Genomic DNA, 18011 nt, shown 5'->3' on the forward strand with positions numbered 1-18011 from the left:
AAACGAAAGCAATTCACATTGTTTTCGTAGTTGCTGAAAGAACGCACACCCTTTAAAATTCCATAACTTGAAAAGTCCATGACTATGAGTGATTGAATGATTCTTGTATTGAAAGAAAACTTATGAATTGGGCTTTTCATATCCTAGATTTAGAAAGTGCTTACACATGCAGAACTTCACTAAAACAATAGTCCCGACATTTGGGTTTCGCTTTTTTTTTTACTCACCCTGTAGAGGTCATACAACACTTCACGCATTTTTGGTTGTGTAAGGCCTCAAACGATATCCTTGAGGATTATCAAAAACTAGCCAATTTCCTTATTTCCAGACAATCATCGTACACGAAGCCGGATCATGGAGGTCAGGTAGGAATAGAGTTTATTCTATAGTGAATGTAAAACACAATGCAAAATTGTTGGCTACGCCGGTTCAAGTGAACTTTGCAAGTGCAACGCGAGTCTGGAAATAGAGCGCCGCGCCGAAATTGCTAAACTAGCTAGTGCATTTGGTGCACGTCCATTTTCTACCTGGCCAAGTGACGTGCGTGAGTTTGATCATAATTCCCAGCCTCTAGTCCACAACCATGCCCATCTGGATGGTGTTTGTGTTCATGGTGAGTGAGTTTAGCTGTCGGTGTCATGCCTTAAATTGGTCAGGAATTTAGATAAAGATTTCGAGACGGGTTGGAAAATTCATGAATGTAAATTGTTTTCAATGTGGGTTGCAGTTTTCTGTACATGTACATGTACATGTATATAGACTACCACAGAGATAGTGCACTCCACGTTGATTTTTACATTGGACCTCCTTGTTATTGGTAATTGTGTATCAAATACATGGTGTAGTAGGTATTGGGGAACAGGTATTGGGGAACGCCGGTAGACCCCGTGTATGGCACATTTAAATTGACTTGGGTCCATGATGTGAGGACAATTAAGGGGGGGGGGGGGGTTACTGCATGGAAGGAACAACAATGTGAATTGTTACAAACAATATAAAGCTAGGCCCTATTGTTTATTGCCTTTTTTTAAGTGGGGGGGGGGGAAGGTTGCCTTTTTTTTGGGGGGGGGGGCCCTTGCTCATCATCCACATAGTTGCACCACCGAAATTGTGTGGGATAAACTGCCAGGGCCCAACTTATTATTTGAGTACAGTGCACCACGAAGCCGGTGATGAATATGATAGTTTTGTCCCACTTAAGTGACAGATTGTCGAGCTATGACAGGGGTAAGTACCTAATTTTTGATCTAGAACAGATTACATTCTTTGCTTCCTTTTTGGCCTGACAGGTTTAGGTTGCACTGAAAGGTTGAAGATGGGGAATACAATAGAACATCCGTCTGTGGAGCTTCCCCCGGAGAAGCTGGTGATGGTCACAGGTGGAAACACTGGTAACAAAATGTTGGTCTTCTCACTAAATCCCTTGCAAATTCGACTCTTTCTTTTGGGGTTTAACTTCCAGAATCCTGCATAATCCACCGGAATCTTACACAATTCACCAGAATCCTACAGACCTTTATTTCCTCAAGCTCCGTGAAATGCACCAGTTGGTTTCAAACTGATACTGTAGTTGTTATTGTACTCTGAAGGAAGAAACAATCAGATTGTTTGTCCTTGCACAATTTTCTTTCTAAACTACCTGAATTCTTTTGTAATGAAGAAAGTTTGATTTCTTTTGATGCAGGGATTGGATATGAAACAGCAAAGTCCATAGCTGAGATGGGAGCAAGAGTTTGCATCGCGTGTCGCTCAGAGGACAAAGCTAAAGCGGTGAGTGTTGTTTTAGGGAGTGAATCCGACTCGGTGAATTTGTGGTCCAATAACCAAAAATGGAACTGTTAGGAGCTCACTTTTGAAATTGAATATGGTAAAGATGGTTACTTTTTGGTAAAGTTTAGACTGAATCTCATAGAGCTTAGCAAAAACTTATGACATGTTTCAGTTAGCAAATACTTTATGTGCTTAACAAATACGTTAGCATTGTAAAATCCTCCAAAAGCTCTGCCTCACAAAGTATGCCAGGTTGTATTCCTTCATATACAGACAGAAGTGATTGAAGCAAGGTATCTGGCTCAGGGACACAAAAAACGAATAAGGCTCACTAAGCTAAGCTTATCTACTTACTCAGCAACAAGCAGCTCAGATCATATATCAACAATAAAAAAAAAATCGCATGACAAGTTTGGGATTTTGTTGGTCTTTTACATGTTTTAGGCTATAGAACGGATGCAGGAAGAACATAAGAACGAAATGCAGAAGAGAAGTCCTGCAGAGGTAAATGGAACCTTTCTTGAATTGCAACAACTTGTCTCACTTGGATGATCAAAACTGCTTCACTGGAAGTCCTAGTGGGGGCTTTTTCGAAGTGAATTTTTGGTCACAAAACTTAGGTGCCTTTTTTTGACAGATTTGTGTAGGGGAAGCATTGCCTATTGGCCAGGGCCCTGTGACACTAGCTTGCACCTTAACTTCCTAAAAGCGTCCCGTTTTTGGAGCTGCTGGAGGCTTGAAGGGAGTGGTATGCTGTCTAAAGGGACTTGTTTACCTGATTGTTGGATTGGCAACTGGATTTGGATGTTACACAAATGATCATGTGGGATAATTTGCCCCACATGTCAAGCGATTCAGGGGAAGATCAGGGACTGTTGTCTGTTGTGACCCCGTCTAGCTCTAGGTGGTTTGGGTTTGTACCAGTGATCCTTGTTGATGGCTCATTAGTCCTTGAGTCACTGAAGCAATGTAATGTGGCAAGTTTGCTGTCTCATTTCGGCAATGGAGGACCATCCAAGCTTCTTATGACTTGCTGCCTACATGTCTCTGGAAAAACTGAGTTGTCCCTGATTTTTCATATGTTGTATCTATTAGGACAGCCACTTCTTCCCTTTTCCCCTCTTGAACCATGAGTAAAGTATATTATTGGTGTTTTCATACCAAAGCCAGGGAAAAAATTGGGCCAGATGAACTATGTTCATTTAGGCTCAAGACAGACTAGTTTAATGCATGACTTTTTATGGGAAGCAGCTGGTAGTTTTGATCTGTTGATGTTGAAAAGTTTGGAAGGGTCAGTACAATGGATGGAATAAACCAGATTGAATTTTCCAGTTAAAATATTTTTTTTTCTTATCAAAAATTTTCCAAGAATGCTGCTGCCCAGGCGTCATCCCAACCCACTAGTGAAGAAATTGAAATCAAGCCACTGAATGTGGAGTACATCAAAGTGGATCTCGCCTCGTTGCAATCCACCATGGACTTCATTCAGAAGACCAAGGAGAGGATGCAGTACCTTAATATCTTGGTCTGCAATGCTGGCATTGCCTTTGTCAAACAAGGTAAGGACTCCGGCATCATGACCTATACATGGCGCTTGAAAGGACTGCTATCGAAAGTCTCAATTTGCTCCACTAGTTGTCGTGTTCAAAAGGGTTCTTTCGTTGGATTTCTTTCATAGAATACACAGAGGATAAATACGAGTCTCAATTCCAAGTCAACTACCTGTCACAGCTCCTCATTGTGCTGCATCTCATGCCGCTGCTGCGGGCTGGTGCCCCCGACTCCCGCATTGTTCTCCTGTCATCAGAGGCGCATAAAGGTGGGAAACTGGACCTGGACAACATGCAGGGCCGCAAATCCTTCAGTCGGCTTACAGCCTACGCCTCATCCAAGGCCTACATGGTGAGATTCTTTTAATTCAGGAATTGAATGAAGTCGGTGATCTAGTCCAGTCAACACATGACGTCGCCGAGTCCCTATATAAGGGTTAATGACTCGACTCGACTCGAGTCACTGCGAGCAAATGACTCGACTCGACTCGAGTCCCTCATTAGAAGGCTCGACTCGACTCAAGCGAAGGCTAATAAGACTCGAGTCCCAAAAATAAAGGCGCAACTTTGCGAAAAGTATTTGCAGTGACTTACGGTGCAAAATTTGTGCTCACTTTACTTTGCGAATAGCAGTCATGTACAAGTATACAACGTGTCACAGACTCCCACCTCATGGTTCTAGGACGCACAAAATACTATCCAGGAACCACATTTTTAAACACATTTTCTAATTCGCTGTTTCATCATTGGTTTTGGGTGATTTCTTATAAAGCTCTTGGATTCGAACGCTGGCTAAACTTATAGCCTCCTTTTATAAATTTGGTATATATAGTGTTCAAATAATTGTGACTCGAATTGACTCGAGCTAAATATTTGACTCGACTCGACCTTTTGACCTAATGACTCGACTCGACTCGAGTCACTTCTTTAAAATGACTTGATTCGACTTGAGTCACAAAAATCAGTGACTCGTTACAACTCTGCAGGTTGCAGGCAAGTGTCCTTGACAAGTTAGCGCTATTTGGAGAGTTGAGGGAGATTTTTGGCAGATTTATGCGCGTGATGCAGTACACACATTCAGTGTGTCCCATGGGGCTCACAAAAAATGGTCACAAAATGCAATCTCTTGATCATGCATTAAGTCTGTATTGGGCTGCTCGTTCCTCATCCAAAGTCGGCAGAGAATTTTATTTCTGGATTTGTTATATCCTGAAAAGGTCATGGCAGCACACTTTCTTGCTCGGAGACTGGAAGGGACCGAAGTGAGCACTTTCTCTATTGATCCTGGACTTGTGGACACGAATATTATGAATAACTTCAGTGATTTGAAACTGATGAGCTTTTTCGTTGGAGCTTATAACAAATTTGGTGAGTACACTTCTTGGTGCATTTGAACATTTAATAGTATCATTGCCTGGCCGTGCATAAACTTTTTATAGGTCATTTGACATGTATTTGGCAATTATCCACTGATCTTCATACTGTACTGTTTCAATTTCAGGTCCAATTAGTAGAGACTTTCATAATTATAACAAGGGTGCAAAGACTAAAATTTAACTTTGTAAGTTGCATTTCAAACTTTCTGAAGATTGAAGTGATTGAATGCTTTGTGTTTGCCCAAAGGTATGATGCGTACTCCGAAACAGGGGGCTGCTACAAGTGTCGTGGCCTGTGTTGATCCAAGCCTTCGTGGGAAAACTGCAGTGTTCATGAAGAATTGTCGACCTGCTAACCCTGCAACCTTCTGTTGGTAAGGCTTTGAGAAAATGCACACTTAACTGATCACACACATTTAGAAAATTGGAAAAACTTAGATGTTTTTTAGAAAAAAAATTCAGAAGAAATGTGAAAATATCAAGTTCGATTCTTAAGTAGTTCTAAATTTGCTGCATGTGAATTTAGACGCTGGGGTCCTGTGATGATTCTGACTCGAGGCTCCCTTTATTTGTTTTTTATCGAACTTGATTTTTATTATGTCCATTGATTCAATGATCTTTAAATTTCTGAAGGGCCAGCCCTCTGACCGGGTCCTATGGTGAGGTTTTGACTTTTACTGAAGAGACCTTTGATTTCCAGCTAATGAATCATATTTTAATAAGGGTCCTTTGATTTTAGACTCAAGGGTCCTTGGGTTTAATTTTCTACTTTAGGGATGGCAAAAAACAGGAGGACCTTTGGGATTACAGTCTTGGATGTCTCAACCAGTTCATCTCTGATGGTGTGCTCAAAGAAGCCTTCCCATCAGCGAGGCCTGATCTGCTGACCATTCCCAAGGACACGAGGACAGTCGAAGAGAAGATTGCTGATGATTCAGGGAAGAAAGAAGGGAGTTCAGGTGACAAAGAGATGGGAGACAAATCCAAAGGAGGAAAGGCATCTTTAGAGAGAAAGCAGGATGAGGAGCAACCAGAGATAGAGTCTTCATCTGGAGCTACAGAGGTACCCTCTAAAAAAGTCAAGGCATCGCAGGAACCATATGGGGCTAATTTAGAAGAAAAGATACCTGAAGACACACTCAAAGATGAAGACAACGAACCCAAGGCATCCTCCAAACAGGAGCAGACAGAAGAGCAGCCGAAAAGAGAATTACCATCTGCAGCTGCAGAATTACCCACTGAAAGGGTTAAGGCAGAGGAAAAACCCAGTGGGCAGGTTTCAGAGGAAAGGGGCGTGACAGATAATGCAGAAAATAAGTAATTAGCAGCTGAGAACTGCAGCATCTTCAGATAATAAGCAGGTGTAGAACAACCAGAGAGGGAACCTTCAGCTCAGGCAGCTCCTGAAATTGACCAGACATCAGGAGAACATAAGGCAGATAATGGGGAAATCTGCAGGAGATGAGGTGCAGAAGTTCAAGAAGGTGTACCGATCACAGTTGGCTCCTAGCTGACAGGTGCTCAGATCATTGAAGCTAATAAAAACATTTACAAGAGGCCAAACTTGGCCAAAAATTATCAAAGTGGACTCCATTAAAGAGATTTGTGATGAACTGAAAATTTGGTGAAATCTAAATAATATTCAAATTCACAAGGTTTAGGTGTATATTAAAGACCACAAGGTATCGAAGAAAGATTAAACCTTGGCAGAAACTGCCAGAGAGACTATTTGGTCATAGTACGTGATGATATCTAGACTTGTAGATAGTCCAGGCAAAATACTTAATTTTGAAGTGAACCTCACACAAATTGCAACAGATTTTATTTTTCATCACATTGCACTTATGTAAGGTCCCTAGAATGGTGTAGTAACAGTCTTAAAAATCCAAGTGGTGGAAATATGCCTAATTTGCATAAATCGTTAATACCTCTCCGGTAATATATTTGTTCCCATATTTGGGTATATAAATATATATTTTTTTTTAAGTTTATTTTAGTGATTGTACTTACACATCCTTACTTCAATAACACAAAATTCACAACAACAAAAGATTAGTGTTGCGTACAATAATTGTGTCAATGTCAGAATGTTTTTTTACCAATAATTTTGGGAATTTCCTTGAACTTGTTCAAGTCCCAACGTTAGGCATCCCATCGCCTTCTTTTCAGCCCCGAATTTACGGACACCTTGTTTTCCCTGGTTTTTTTTGTTTGCTGGGCTAAATATCACAATGTTATCATTGTTCACATGATTTTCAATAAAGTTTTAGTAGGGGAACTGTGCCAGTAAGCAACTTGGTGAATTTGAAGCTCATCGGTGTTGAGGTTTGGCAAGACTACTTGATGATATCTGGAGATGATGTCTCTAGAAAAAAATCCTGGCGACGCCCATACTTGTTAGTTCACAATTCTCAAGATACATTGTATTTACTTCGGACGACTGGAATCATTGATATTTTCTTAAAGTCCCTTACTTATTAATTAACCTTGCCTTACTGGTTTCTTTTGTAAGATTTTGATGAAATTTGAGTGTTGTTTACTTAATCTAATTATTGTAAAGTAGTTGATTCGTTGATGATGGTTTTCATACATGCCTTGTAATTTCATATTGACCATTTAATCAACTCGAAAAGTATATTTTTGTATTTGGGTTTTGGGCATGTTGGATACATGTATTCCTATATTAGTTCAGTTCAATTTTATTCAATTCAATTCGAAATACGTTATCCTTAAAAAGGCAATTACATGTACATATAGTTGGACAGCTCACTATAAGGACACTATAAGTAAGTAAATATATGAAATTGTAAACAATTACAAACTACATGTACTTATATCTAGATTTAGTTGCTTAAAATTCTTTGGTAATTATTGTTTCTTTTGTAATTGACTTTGTTGGATTGGAATTTTCTAAAGCATTGCATTTGATGGAAATTATTTCATCTTTTCAGAATTGTATTCCTAAGATGCAGTTACGCCATAAAAAGAACACGGAACAGACCTATCCATCCAATATGTCCTAGGTATGTCGCATTTTTCGGGTGTTACATATTATTAAAAAAATGGACCAAATTGTTCATTCGTAGCAAGGCAAGAGCTGGTTTATTCCACATGAGCAAAATCTGCCGATGTTATTATTTTTTTTAAAGGTGAAAATGCGACATAACATTAAACGTTTTCAGTGGTTGGTTTAAAAACGCGACATTTCAAAAATGCAATTTCAAAATTAACGAAGTTTTTTTTGTAGCGGCGGCATGGTCTAAAACCAACTCCGGACATGGCGCGTGCGAAGCCTCAGAGCCGGCACTTTGAGTGGTCGCCCCCCAGTGATGGTTGGGGTATGCATGTGCTACTTTTTTCTGCATTATTTTTTCTATTTTAGCAGCCTGGGGACGTGAGCTTAGACCCGTCCCCGCCGATCTTTACAGAGAGGTGGAGAGAGTGGTTCTGCCAGACAATCTTTGTCTTACTCTTGGACAGTCTTCCAGACGTTCAAGTGCTGGCTTTAGACAAGTGGTTATAACTTGCACACTACGTATATATTACAGTTCATGCGAGTCTTATTGTAGGTGGATGTTGCCACTTGAAATCAGGAATACGATGTAGTTAAAATCTCAATGTAATTCTACATTATTTTTTTACAAGTACGCTTATTCCCCCACCCAAAAATTTGGTTCTTGATGTTGGCTCCTCTCTTTGCATGGACTCCGCACGCTATGTGTCTCTCTCTAGATCTAGAGATCTCCCCTGCACCCGCGCGCGAAGCTCCATATCTACTGTTGATGAACATAGTTCGTTCTGGCATGGAGCTATAAAACACAAGGCAACATTTTTGGCAACACTTCAAGTGAACTTTGATCAGTCGACATCGCAATATAAATCATCATTGCCAGATACTGATGGTACACTGATTGCAGTGGGTGTAGACAGTTTAGTACACGTAGGCCTACGTCTATCATTCATTGACTATTATACATGGCCAACTGAGCCCGGCCAGAAATAATTCCCAGCCTCAACCACGCCCATCTGGATTGAGAAGTTCATGGTGAGTGTGAGTTTATTGTCATGCCTTAAATTGGACAGGAATAATTAGTCGTCGAGACAGGGGTAGGGCAATAATTGGATACTGCTTCCATGTGGGTTGCCATATGCTTAAAGTTTGATTGCGCGCTTGAACTTCTAACTGGATTTTTTACATTAGAAATGTGTAGGATAGATTTCCATTCCTGCATGGCCATCACTAAATTTTCCCCGCAGTGACCTATCAGCCATCAGAAAGTGATAATACATGTATGCATCCAGGGAAAATGTTGAAGCATTTACTGAAAAAAACACTTAGACATTTTCAGACCAGCCTCATATAGGGTTTGTGCACAGTTAATGTCCAGGTATGTCTTTGCAATGTGTATATTGTGTTGAAAATTGACATTGTTTGGGGATTTGTACATGTAGTGCAGGGGGTCGAGGCACTTTGTCACAATACAAAACAATATTTTGCGCCTTTTTGCAAAGTTCGGGGTGGGGGCGGAGGCCCCTTTCCGCCATATTCTATAGCATTACACCACTGGAATTTGTGTGGGATAAATTGCCTGTGCCCAATTTATTAGTTGGGTGCACCATGAAGTATAGTTTTGCCACGCGTCAGATATCGTCTGTGACTTGGTGCAAACAACTCCGTGGTGTCGCAACTGTCCACAACATTCTGCTGGACTTGGTGATGCGACTGACATAATATTCTACCATAGGCCTACAGATAATAATTGTGTTAACGTATCTTCATAAAACTTAATGCTTATTTTTTTAAAGCTTATTACTAGCATTATCAATCTTGATGAGAAAAGGGACGTTACAAATTAGGAGCATACGCTTGGGCGATCCAAGGACGCAGAGGAGACACTCCCGTCCCCCAGGCAATATATACAAGTCAAGTTGAAATATAAGCATGCTGTAGCTGGTAATACCAAGTTCAGTACATACTTTTCGATCGAGAACAGATTATATTGTTTGCATTCTTTTTGGCCTGACAGGTTTAGGTTCGACTGAAAGGTTGAAAATGGGGAACAAATTAGAACATCCGTCGGTGGAGCTTCCCCCGGAGAAGCTGGTGATGGTCACAGGTGGAAACACTGGTAAAAAAAAACCTGTTTTAGCATTCTTGCAAAAGTTTAACTTTTTTGAGGGGGTATATCTTCCAGAATCCGACTGAACTTTCAGAATTCCTGCACGAACCAAATGAATCTTACACAATATGATCCACCAGGATCCTACATAATTTTAATTCCTCACGCTCCGTGAAAATGGTTCAAGTTGAGAAAGACTTAATTCAAAATACAGCAGGCCTCCAAAACTTCATGGTGGGTTTTAAAGGTCTACTCGGAGACTAATCATGACAAATCATTATTTAATTCAATAATTCATCTCAAATGTCATCTTAAATTTTGATACTTATTCATGTTATACAAGATCTTGTTTTCTTACTCGAGTTCAAGTCTTTGGATTGGTTTCATAAGTTTCTTCCTTCAGAGTACCGTAATATATAACTATGTTTTCTTCATATTGTTCGTCCTTGGACTATCCTTTTCTCTTTAATACCTCAGTTATTAATTCCTTTGATGCAGGGATTGGATATGAAACGGCAAAGTCCATTGCGAAGATGGGAGCAAGAGTGTGCATTACAAGTCGCTCAGAGGACAAATAGTTTAGTCGGAAAAGGGGGGTATCGTGCACCCTCGGAAATCAATTTCTAATCAACGTTTCTAGGTAAGAAAAAATGCGTAGAAAACGATTTGCTATGTTAAAAAATTCAAAAAATGTCCCACGTATTGTTTTTATGCAAATTAGTGCCGCCATTACCGAAAAATCTATTTTTAATTATATCTCAGCCAATATTGCAGATAACTGAACGAACTAGGTGTCTAAACCCATGTTTTCAAGGTCAGAGATCACAATAAAACTATTCTGGAAGTGACCACATGTGTCTGTGGCATAGGAATATGCAAATTAGTGCCGCTAATACCGGAAAGTCATGTTTTTGGCATATCTCGGCCAATATAGCACATAACTACACCAGTAAGGTGTCTAAATCCATGTTTTGAGGGTCAAGTATCATTAGAAGACTATTCATGAAGTAACTATGTGTGTCTTTGGCATGAAAATATGTAAATAATAAAGTGTCGGTTTATCCGCTCTTTGATTTTTAGCCAATATCTCGGCCAATATTGCACTTAACTACACAAGTAAGGTGTCTAAACCCATGTTTTGAGGGTCAGGTATCATTAGAAGACCATTCACGAAGTAACTATGTGTGTCTTTGGTATGAAAATATGTAAATTCTAAATTGCCGGTTTATCAAAAAAATGATTTTCCGCCAAATTATATTCAATTTCAGCCAATATTACAGTTGATTTTGAATATGATGGCTTAAAATAAACTTTGATCATTATTGCTTATCAAAAACCCTTCTGTCAACATTAGCTGCAATATTGGCCGAGATATTGGCTAAAAATCAAATTTCTGATAAATCGACACTTTAGAATTTACATATTTACCTGCCAGAGACACACATAGTTACTTCGTGAATGGTTTCTAATGATACCTGACCATCAAAACATGGGTTTAGACACCTTACTTGTGTAGTTAAGTGCAATATTGGCCGAGATATTGGCTAAAAATCAAATAGCGGATAAACCGACACTTTATTATTTACATATTTTCATGCCAAAGACACACATAGGTACTTCGTGAATGGTCTTCTAATGATACTTGACCCTCAAAACATGGGTTTAGACACCTTACTGGTGTAGTTATGTGCTATATTGGCGAAATATGCCAAAAACATGACTTTCCGGTATTTGCGGCACTAATTTGCATATTCCTATGCCACAGACACATGTGGTCACTTCCAGAATAGTTTTATTGTGATCTCCGACCTTGAAAACATGGGTTTAGACACCTAGTTCGTTCAGTTATCTGCAATATTGGCTGAGATATAGTTACAAATAGATTTTTCGGTAATGGCGGCACTAATTTGCATAAAAACAATACGTGGGACATTTTTTGAATTTTTTAACATAGCAAATCGTTTTCTACGCATTTTTTCTAACCTAGAAACGTTGATTAGAAATTGATTTCCGAGGGTGCACGATACCCCCCTTTTCCGACTGAACTAAAAGCTAAAGCTGTGAGTGTGGTTTCGGGGAGTAAATCAGTAAACTGTGTGGTCCACTTCAACACGAAACTATTCTTGTATAGCTGTTTTCAAGTATAGGCACGCTGTATAGGGCATATAGGAACTCACTTTTGACTAGAATCCTCGTGGTATAAGGTCAGTGAAGTAACTCCTTTTCGACGAGTGGATTGGATGGGTCCTAAAATGTCCAGCTGGGAAATTCAAAAAGTGGGTTGGGGGCGGGGGGGGGGGGGAGCTGTTCATTACACAAATGTACATCTTATGCAAACTTGTGCGCTAGCTTACGTACGTCCCTTAACCTCACCGCAAAATCTTCCATTCCCTAACTTTTGTACTGTTTGTTCTCCGATTTTCTGAACTTGATGTAATACATTTTGACTATCTGAAAGTTACGAGATGACATTAAAATCGGCATTGCTTTTCAAGTTCTCACCACAAAAATTGGGGCGGGGAGGGGGGGGGGGAGATCCAGTGACCCATCCCCCCCCCTAGTCAAAAAGGGGGATATCTTCCCATCCCCTGCCAGGATTCACGCGGCCTTGGGTAAGGTGGTAGATATTTAGTAATATTTTGGCCACATTTTTTTCAGAGCTGTGGTTAATCCCTCAACTTTACCAAGCTTACAGCTCCGTGGAATAAGCCCCCGACATAAATCCCCCTTAGCACAGTAATTAAAAGATAAATTACTTAGCGAAAAACAGCTGAGATTATGTCACAAACAATTAAAAAAAATGTTACACATTATTTTTAGGAGCTCGAAGATCACGCCGCATTTAGGTATACAATGTATATTCTAAGTGATTTTCTTTGACGCATTAATGACTCAGGTTTTTGGTCATTTAGGCAATCGAGCGAATGCAGACAGAACATCGAGATGAAATGCAGCAGAGAAGTCATGGGCAGGTAAACTAAACCTTTTTTGAATGGTGACAATTTGTCTGATATGGCCAAAATGGTTTTACCTGATATGAAGTAAAAGTCTTAGTGGGGAGGCTTTTTCAAGTGTTTTTTGTCACGACATGGGGGTGCCTGTCAGTAGGGAAGCGTTGCCTAGTTGAAGCGCTCTGTGAACCTCTCAACAAACTTCCTTGTATGAGTAGGCTTGTTAAGGGGTGGTACGTTTAGCATCAAGGGGTTTATCTGACCATTCATGGAGAGGAAACTGCATGTAGATATTGCAAAAATGATCGAGTGGGATAATGTGTTCCTCACGTGAGTTGCTTCAGGGTTAGAAGGACTGTTGTCTGTTGTGACCCAGGGAGCTCTGGTCGAGGTAGTTTGGGTTTGTACTGGTCATCCTTGTTGATGGCTGAATAATCCTTGAGAATGTGATGAGGCTAGTGTGCTGTCAGTCACTTCCTAAATGGAAGATCATCCGAGCCTCGATTTAATGTCCATGAGACCTTCCTTTTTCTATAGGCTGTGAAGAATCTTGCTGCTTATCTGGACTATTAAGTTGTTTCTGATATTTCATAATTATGTTGCAGAATGAAGTTTTTTATATCAATCTTTTTCATACCAAGGAACCAGAGACAAAAATGGGCCAAATGAGCCATGTGTTAATTAACACGAGACTGACTTCACTTGTTAGTGGCTTTTTGTGGAAGCGGAGGTTGTAGTTTCTGATGATCTGTTGATGTTGGAAAGTTTGGAAGGGCCAGTAGGCCTACAAATATTTGTGGCTGATTAAATCCTATTGATTTTCCTAAATCAAATGTTTTTCTTATTACAATTTTCCATGAATGCTGCTGGCCAGGCGTCATCTCCATCCACCAGTGAAGAGATCAAGCCACTGAATGTGGAGTACATCATAGTGGATCTCGCCTCGTTGCAATCCACCATGGACTTCATTCAGAAGACCAAGGAGAGGATGCAGTACCTTAATATCTTGGTCTGCAATGCTGGCATTGCCTTTGTCAAACAAGGTAAGGACTCCGGCATCATGACCTATACATGGCGCTTGAAAGGACTGCTATCGAAAGTCTCAATTTGCTCCACTAGTTGTCGTGTTCAAAAGGGTTCTTTCGTTGGATTTCTTTCATAGAATACACAGAGGATAAATACGAGTCGCAATTCCAAGTCAACTACCTGTCACAGCTCCTCATTGTGCTGCATCTCATGCCGCTGCTGCGGGCTGGTGCCCCCGACTCCCGCATTGTTCTCCTGTCATCAGACGCGCATAAAAGTGGGAAACTAGACCTGGACAACATGCAGGGCCCCAAATCCTTCAGTCGGCTTACAGCCTACGCCTCATCCAAGGCCTACATGGTGAGATTCTTTTAATTCAGGAATTGAATGAAGTCGGTGATCTAGTCCAGTCAACACATGACGTCGCCAGACCATATTGAAATGGGGGATGTGACAACGACATTGCCGACTGACTCTCGTGCTGGAAGGTAGCCGGATGGTCACCCGCAGCCACCTATACTCTAAAAAGCAATGGGAGAGAGTGGGAGGGGGCCGGAGGCTATTTACCATCTTACCACAGGGGGCGCTATTCAAAGCAGATGGAACAGGACACTGTCTGTCAAATACATGTATAACACTGTTCATCCCCCTTCCGTGCCACCTTCGGTCTACCCCTAGTAAGAGTCTGAGCGTGTATGAGTCGTCCGTGATTAACTTGTTGGTTCAGATAAATGCTATGTATAATTTTTTCAGCCAGGTTGCCAGAGTTGTAATGACTCCAGTCAATGACTCGACTCGAGTCCGACTCGAGTCACAATTTTTGTTGACTCGAGTCGATTCGAGTCCCTAAGGGTAAATGACTCGACTCGACTCGAGTCACTGCGAGCAAATGACTCGACTCGACTCGAGTCCCTCATTAGAAGGCTCGACTCGACTCAAGCGAAGGCTAATAAGACTCGAGTCCCAAAAATAAAGGCGCAACTTTGCGAAAAGTATTTGCAGTGACTTACGGTGCAAAATTTGTGCTCACTTTACTTTGCGAATAGCAGTCATGTACAAATATACAACGTGTCACAGACTCCCACCTCATGGTTCTAGGACGCACAAAATACTATCCAGGAACCAGATTTTTAAACACATTTTCTAATTCGCTGTTTCATCATTGGTTTTGGGTGATTTCTTATAAAGCTCTTGGATTCGAACGCTGGCTAAACTTATAGCCTCCTTTTATAAATTTGGTATATATAGTGTTCAAATAATTGTGACTCGAATTGACTCGAGCTAAATATTTGACTCGACTCGACCTTTTGACCTAATGACTCGACTCGACTCAAGTCACTTCTTTAAAACGACTTGATTCGACTCGAGTCACAAAAATCAGTGACTCATTACAACTCTGCAGGTTGCAGGCACGTGTCCTTGACAAGTTAGCGCTATTTGGATAGTTGAGGGAGATTTTTGGCAGTTTTATGCGCGTGATGCAGTACACACATTCAGTGTGTCCCATGGGGCTCAGAAAAAAATGGTCACAAAATGCAATCTCTTGATCATGCATTAAGTCTGTATTGGGCTGCTCGTTCCTCATCCAAGGTCGGCAGAGAATTTTATTTCTGGATTTGTTATATCCTGAAAAGGTCATGGCAGCACACTTTCTTGCTCGGAGACTGGAAGGGACCGAAGTGAGCACTTTCTCTATTGATCCTGGACTTGTGGACACGAATATTATGAATAACTTCAGTGATTTGAAACTGATGAGCTTTTTCGTTGGAGCTTATAAAAAATTTGGTGAGTACACTTCTTGGTGCATTTGAACATTTAATATTATCATTGCCTGGCCGTGCATAAACTTTTTGTAGGTCATTTGACATGTATTTGGCAATCATCCACTGATCTTCATACTGTACTGTTTCAATTTCAGGTCCAATTAGTAGAGACTTTCATAATTATAACAAGGGTGCAAAGACTAAAATTTAACTTTGTAAGTTGCATTTCAAACTTTCTGAAGATTGAAGTGATTGAATGCTTTGTGTTTGCCCAAAGGTATGATGCGTACTCCGAAACAGGGGGCTGCTACAAGTGTCGTGGCCTGTGTTGATCCAAGCCTTCGTGGGAAAACTGCAGTGTTCATGAAGAATTGTCGACCTGCTAACCCTGCAACCTTCTGTTGGTAAGGCTTTGAGAAAATGCACACTTAACTGATCACACACATTTAGAAAATTGGAAAAACTTAGATGTTTTTTAGAAAAAAATTTCAGAAGAAATGTGAAAATATCAAGTTCGATTCTTAAGTAGTTCTAAATTTGCTGCATGTGAATTTGGACGCTGGGGTCCTGTGATGATTCTGACTCGAGGCTCCCTTTATTTGTTTTTTATCGAACTTGATTTTTATTATGTCCATTGATTCAATGATCTTTTAATTTCTGAAGGGCCAGCCCTCTGACCGGGTCCTATGGTGAGGTTTTGACTTTTACTGAAGAGACCTTTGATTTCCAGCTAATGAATCATATTTTAATAAGGGTCCTTTGATTTTAGACTCAAGGGTCCTTGGGTTTAATTTTCTACTTTAGGGATGGCAAAAAACAGGAGGACCTTTGGGGTTACAGTCTTGGATGTCTCAACCAGTTCATCTCTGATGGTGTGCTCAAAGAAGCCTTCCCATCAGCGAGGCCAGATCTGCTGACCATTCCCAAGGACACAAGGACAGTCGAAGAGAAGATTGCTGATGATTCAGGGAAGAAAGAAGGGAGTTCAGATGACAAAGAGATGGGAAACAAATCCAAAGGAGGAGAGGCATCTTTGGAGAGGAAGCAGGATGAGGAGCAACCAGAGATAGAGTCTTCATCTGGAGCTACAGAGGTACCCTCTGAAAAAGTCAAGGCATCGCAGGAACCATATGGGGCTAATTTAGAAGAAAAGATACCTGAAGACACACTCAAAGATGAAGACAACGAACCCAAGGCATCCTCCAAACAGGAGCAGACAGAAGAGCAGCCGAAAAGAGAATTACCATCTGCAGCTGCAGAATTACCCACTGAAAGGGTTAAGGCAGAGGAAAAACCCAGTGGGCAGGTTTCAGAGGAAAGGGGCGTGACAGATAATGCAGAAAATAAGTAATTAGCAGCTGAGAACTGCAGCATCTTCAGATAATAAGCAGGTGTAGAACAACCAGAGAGGGAACCTTCAGCTCAGCCAGCTTCTGTAATTGACCAGACATCAGGAGAACCGAAGGCAGATAATGGGGAAATCTGCAGGAGATGAGGTGCAGAAGTTCAAGAAGGTGTACCGACCAAACTTGGCCAAAAATTATCAAAGTGGACTCCATTAAAGAGATTTGTGATGAACTGAAAATTTGGTGAAATCTAAATAATATTCAAATTCACAAGGTTTAGGTGTATATTAAAGACCACAAGGTATCGAAGAAAGATTAAACCTTGGCAGAAACTGCCAGAGAGACTATTTGGTCATAGTACGTGATGAGATCCAGACTTGTAGATAGTCCAGGCAAAATACTTTATTTTTGAAGTGAACCTCACACAAATTGCAACAGATTTTTTTGTTCATCACATTGCACTTATGTAAGGTCCCTAGAATGGTGTAGTAACAGTCTTAAAAATCCAAGTGGTGGAAATATGCCTAATTTGCATAAATCGTTAATACCTCTCCGGTAATATATTTCATCCCATATTTGGGTATATATATATATTTTTTTTTAAAGTTTATTTTAGTGATTGTACTTACACATCCTTACTTCAATAACACAAAATTCACAACAAAAAAGATTAGTGTTGCGTACAATAATTGTGTCAATGTCAGAATGTTTTTTTACCAATAATTTTGGGAATTTCCTTGAACTTGTTCAAGTCCCACCGTTAGGCATCCCATCACCTTCTTTTCAGCCCCGAGTTTACGGACACCTTGTTTTCCCTGTTTTTTGTTTGCTGGGCTAAATATCACAATGTTATCATTGTTCACATGATTTTCAATAAAGTTTTAGTAGGGGAACTGTGCCAGTAAGCAACTTGGTGAATTTGAAGCTCATCGGTGTTGAGGTTTGGCAAGACTACTTGATGATATCTGGAGATGATGTCTCTAGAAAAAAATCCTGGAGACGCCCATACTTGTTAGTTTACAATTCTCAAGATACATTGTATTTACTTCGGACGACTGGAATCATTGATATTTTCTTAAAGTCCCTTACTTATTAATTAACCTTGCCTT

The 18011-nt window shown here is 40.4% G+C and overlaps 2 protein-coding genes across 2 annotated transcripts; both read left to right on the plus strand.

The window, feature by feature from the left end:
• The first annotated feature begins 515 nt into the window (after nucleotides 1-515).
• LOC119722293 (dehydrogenase/reductase SDR family member on chromosome X-like) lies at nucleotides 516-6645 on the plus strand. Its single transcript, XM_038192336.1, has 9 exons — nucleotides 516-613; nucleotides 1290-1391; nucleotides 1685-1770; nucleotides 2215-2274; nucleotides 3140-3329; nucleotides 3449-3672; nucleotides 4538-4688; nucleotides 4944-5070; nucleotides 5471-6645. The coding sequence occupies exons 2-9, from the start codon at nucleotides 1316-1318 to the stop codon at nucleotides 6015-6017; spliced, it is 1461 nt and encodes a 486-aa protein (XP_038048264.1). The 5' UTR covers nucleotides 516-613; nucleotides 1290-1315; the 3' UTR covers nucleotides 6018-6645.
• Nucleotides 6646-8100: 1455 nt separating this feature from the next.
• Nucleotides 8101-18002, plus strand: LOC119722296 (dehydrogenase/reductase SDR family member on chromosome X-like). Its single transcript, XM_038192338.1, has 10 exons — nucleotides 8101-8741; nucleotides 9724-9825; nucleotides 10315-10390; nucleotides 11867-11876; nucleotides 12729-12788; nucleotides 13642-13810; nucleotides 13930-14153; nucleotides 15428-15578; nucleotides 15834-15960; nucleotides 16361-18002. The coding sequence occupies exons 2-10, from the start codon at nucleotides 9750-9752 to the stop codon at nucleotides 16905-16907; spliced, it is 1440 nt and encodes a 479-aa protein (XP_038048266.1). The 5' UTR covers nucleotides 8101-8741; nucleotides 9724-9749; the 3' UTR covers nucleotides 16908-18002.
• Nucleotides 18003-18011: the final 9 nt, after the last annotated feature.

This window comes from Patiria miniata, unplaced genomic scaffold (assembly GCF_015706575.1).
Source record: "Patiria miniata isolate m_02_andy unplaced genomic scaffold, ASM1570657v1 HiC_scaffold_15, whole genome shotgun sequence".
In the NCBI taxonomy this organism is placed as follows: domain Eukaryota; kingdom Metazoa; phylum Echinodermata; class Asteroidea; order Valvatida; family Asterinidae; genus Patiria; species Patiria miniata.